At 34.8% G+C, this 4,498-nt stretch overlaps 1 protein-coding gene across 3 annotated transcripts; it reads right to left on the bottom strand.

Annotated features, from left to right (window-relative positions):
• Positions 1–771: 771 nt before the first annotated feature.
• TOM2A (tobamovirus multiplication 2A) lies at positions 772–3,842 on the bottom strand. 3 transcript variants are annotated; one of them, XM_079084215.1, is made up of 7 exons: positions 3,598–3,842; positions 2,832–3,129; positions 1,895–1,994; positions 1,728–1,808; positions 1,539–1,643; positions 1,192–1,401; positions 772–1,092 (listed from the first exon to the last, which is right to left on the bottom strand). In XM_079084215.1, exons 2-7 carry the CDS (start codon positions 3,065–3,067, stop codon positions 985–987), a joined length of 840 nt encoding a protein of 279 aa, XP_078940341.1. In that variant the 5' UTR covers positions 3,068–3,129; positions 3,598–3,842; the 3' UTR covers positions 772–984. The 3 variants fall into 3 exon arrangements, with proteins under 3 accessions (XP_078940341.1, XP_078940340.1, XP_078940342.1); XM_079084214.1 differs by having other exon boundaries at positions 3,685–3,842; XM_079084216.1 differs by having other exon boundaries at positions 2,832–3,078; positions 3,685–3,842.
• Between the last annotated feature and the right edge of the window lie 656 nt (positions 3,843–4,498).

The raw sequence follows: 4,498 nt of genomic DNA, 5'->3' as shown, positions 1-4,498 counted from the left end.
TTCTATTAAATATATTTTAAACTAAACAAAAAAATTCTACATATATCTTTTATGATATGAGAGACACTGACTATCTTTTTTATTGCTTAATACCTTGTTGTCTATCCTCATAGAGCCTTGCTCTTGAGGGTGATGGTAAGTGTCAATGGCAGATATGTCTCCTATATTTTTACATATATGTGGAGAGTATAACAAGAATTGGATTAAAGAAAAAAGGAGGTAAGAGTTTTTCGAGAAACTAATTAGATTCCCGATATTCTTCCCCAAATTCCGGTTTCATTGTACTACAACTCATGTCAAATCAAGGGTATCGAGAATAAAGTGATCGACTTCGATTATCGACAGAGGGACCCCATAAACATAATCTTGGTGGAAGATTCCATTTTATTTGAACAGTAGGAATAAATAAAATAACGACGGTAGTGTATAGGGGTGGTGGTGGAACCCATGTTGGAGGTTGGCATATCAAATGACAATCTATCACCTCCCCAGTCCCCACCCCACCATAACCAAATACCAAATCCCCACTTTCATCCTCTTATTTCAATGGCTTAAAATCACCAAAGAAATTTAATTAATTAAAATGACGTTACGACTTTTCGTGCACTAGATATCAGATAAAAATACAAAACTTCAATTTTCAAAATTAAGATACATATTGGACATACTCCCATATGTCTCATGTGACATTCTGTGTGCTAATAATGTCAAAAACATTAATCAAACTATCTACACCAAGCACACCACAATCAATTCACAAACATGGTACCATTACAAAATACAAAGAGTCCATTTCTCACAAACGTGATAACATCACAAACGTCGGATCAAGTAACATGAGCCTTATAAGCTCCTGATATTTTATGTTTTATACACACACAACAATAACAATTATGTTTTTTTTTTTAACTCTACATTACATCAAACCAATCAGTCACAACCAACAAACTCTCCAATCAGACATGCCCACGTGTCACTCTGACATTACATGATGATGCAACTACCCTTTTCCTCTGTCGGCTGTGCATTGCCCTGCTGACTTCTGTTTGGGTCGTTAGGGTTGTACGTGAACTCTGACGTATCAAGCCCATACTGCAATCATACCAACAAAAAAAACACTTAATCTGGTTTCTTTTTTTTTTTTTTTGATTTAATTTTACAAAAAAAAAAAAAAAAAAGGTGAAAATGCACCTTTTCCCTCATGCGAGCACTCCATGCATCATTTCTGCTGGGGCGGCTATCAAGGGTTCCGGTGACGGGGACACCTGTGACTGGAGCCTGTTGCCGACCAATCAGAGGCTGGCGTTGCTGGCGGGGACCACTTATGTACTCGTCATCACTGTCATATTCTGGTGGTGCATTTGCAGCACGTACCATAAGTGCTAACAAAAATACCAAAGCCTGCATATATTTATTTGGATGACACGTACTGCTATAATTCAACTGGGTAGATTTTTCAAAGTACAATGTTGTAACATGACACGACAAAAGTATATGATGATGCTATGATAAATTAATTAATTGATTGCTACATTTACCTGGAATATAATAGCTCCAAGTGCAACCCATTTGGCGATATTCCAGTTCTTCTTTAGAAATCCATATATCGCGTCGAATTGTCCCGTTTCATCAGTTGGGATCTCCTAAAAAAAATTGTTTTTTTGTTTAATTAACAAGATACATTTGAAACATGGTGAGAATTAAGATGTGGGTAAAAGCAAACTCACATCTCTCCAGGTTTTGTCAAAGAAGATGAAAGCTGCACATCCGACTTCTACCAAGATCAACAAGATCAAAAGTAATGAGTACTGAATTTCCTTAAGGAACTCAAAAACAAATAAATTTTATTTTCATCAAAAGTAGAAAGGTGAAGTGTATGTAAAAAGTAGGATACGCAAGTTAGGCAACATCCGCTTCTTGTTGCTGCACCAATGCACCCGAAACAAGATATGACAAAGACAATTGCACCAACACCAATAAATAGGTAAATGAACCTGCACCCAAAATAACTACTTTAACATTACAATTTACATAATTCAAACCAATTCAAGCACACAACTCTACAACTTTATTACATACTACATGACAACTCAACATCCAGTTTACAAAGCCTATAAACTTTGTTTAATTATATAGCATATGATACTATCTAGCCAACACCAAATTATTATTTTTTAGTGTAAAAAATGGTGGGTTGGAGATGAATCAGTGTTTGTACCATATATTACACCATTGTGGTGCAAAAAATAGTGTTATGGATTGGAGATGTTCTAAGATGGGTGATTGATGTTCCAGTGAGAACAATCAACTTGGATTCAACAGGCAACCACTATAGATAATTGAATGATATGACATCATGGAAAAATAGTAATTAAGAGAAAGTATAAATCTAGAGCCCCAAATATCTTTCTCTTCAGAATCTTTTGTCATAATCAATCAAGTAACATGCATCTTCAAATTTATCATGATTTCTCAATCTTGATTGATCTTAAATTTCTTGATACACATTAAGTTGTTCTACTAAATTGAAATGAATATGATATATCTTCATTGCAATTGGTACCTATTGCATGACCCCCAAGTATGTGCATAGTTCCCCATGGTTTATACTTTATATCTGGATAAGGCTTAGTTCAGTTCAGCTAAGGCCTGAGTGGCTACTAAACAAAGAGCAGCTTGCTAAATGCCTAAATGTAGATTTTATGTTCATAGAATATGATGGCAACACAATAAAATCCAAACTTAAAATCAAACGCGACAATATGAAAAAATGATACAAAAAATAGTTAAATACAAAACATCAAAGTACAAATGAACAAGAGGCACGTTACCAAGCAGTAGGCAAGTGATCAAAAAAGCTGTTGCTAGACAGTGACACAGCCATTAGCATAGGGCGTCCAAGCTGTATCAATCCTTCATTTGTTGGTAGGGCATCCATATCATCATCAGTTGCATTTTTGTACATAACAAACAAGTATATCCCATAGCCCACCATGGCCAGACCCAGAAGAGTCAATAAGAAGTTCAGGAGCTTCAACAAGCACTCTAAAAACCCTTTACAAGCCATCCTTCTTTACCCTAAAGTCTCTCAAATCACCAATGTCATAGAACAACAGATACGGTTATACACTGCAATAACGTAGAAAACTGAAGTTACTTTTACTAAAAGCAAAAACATGACGTTAAATGAAATTTGTCAAACAATCACACTCCAAAAGCAACAAAAAAATTGTGTTGTTCTTCGTCAATTGACCTTTATGGCTTTATGTGTAGATAAAAAGTGAAAAATCCAATTGGCTCACTTGTAAGTTGCAAGAACATCTATTTAAATCAAGCTGGGGTTATAATTCTATAAATTTAGGGAGGTGAAAGGTCATACAAAGATCCGATGAAGTTTCCGAACTCAACTATGGCTAGATTTTTTGTGGAAACAAAAAAAGTTCGTTCAGATAAATAAACATGTCACTCGAAAAGTCGAAATTCCTTTCCAATCGGTGAAGGAAAACACAGTGAATCCAAAATTGAAACTCAATATAATCCATAATTGAAGAAATCGGAGAAGTAAAACAGCATTAAATAAACAAAAGGTTGCAATACCCTCGTTTGGGTTCTCGATTGCGAATAACCCAGAGAGAGATTATAGAATTGTTCCTAATTTACTGCGAATTGAATGACAGCACTTACAGAGGAATGAGCGATAATCGCGAGTGTAGAGATTTTCGACAGCAACTCGATCGTAACACCCAAATTAATTGTTTAATCGATGCCCTATCTATCTATCTGTCTGTTTTCTATCTGAAATCGGACAATTACAAATGGCCACCGCCAAAAATGCAAGTCGGAACATACGAGTTACGACTTACGAGAATTAAGTTACGTAAATAGCCCCTCGATTATCTGATAACATGTAGTTTTAAGTCAAATTATATTTTATTGCATTTTTAGTATAAATCGAAAAGCCTTTATTCCAAAATGGTCTCTTAAACTTGACGTCAGCAACAACCCGTTAAAGACCATGTGCGATGCATCATGCATGTGACAATCACGGCAAAAGTAAGAATTTATGTGTCCATCTTCGTACATCTTCGTCGATGATTTAGAACATATTTACATAATTAACAAAAACAAATTGGTTTAAGGATGATTTGCAAGAGAATATTGGGTCTTTGATGGGTGAAGAAGATGATAATACACATGTCATTTTAATGATATGTCAAATATATATCACACAACCATCATATCATCAAAACTAAATGGTCAAACCAATAAACAAGTTAGTTAGATAATACATTTGGAATAGGTGTTTTTCTTTTCTAGTTCCATATATCCAAGAAATCGATTTTGATTTCTCTGTTCTTCTCATGTCTTGTCATCATCATTTCCGACACAACCCTTTTTTGTTACTGTATGCATTAAAGAAAGCTACAAGTTTTTTTTTTTCTTGTTTTTTGATTCCATATATCTTATTGTGGCCATCGATATAGGCAATTAATTTGCA

This window comes from Lactuca virosa, chromosome 3 (assembly GCF_052849685.1).
Source record: "Lactuca virosa cultivar CGN04683 chromosome 3, Lactuca_virosa_CGN04683_v6, whole genome shotgun sequence".
NCBI classification, from domain to species: Eukaryota; Viridiplantae; Streptophyta; class Magnoliopsida; order Asterales; family Asteraceae; genus Lactuca; species Lactuca virosa.
Note: the sequence above shows the minus strand (reverse complement) of the source record. Positions and strands in the feature narration are given on the sequence as shown.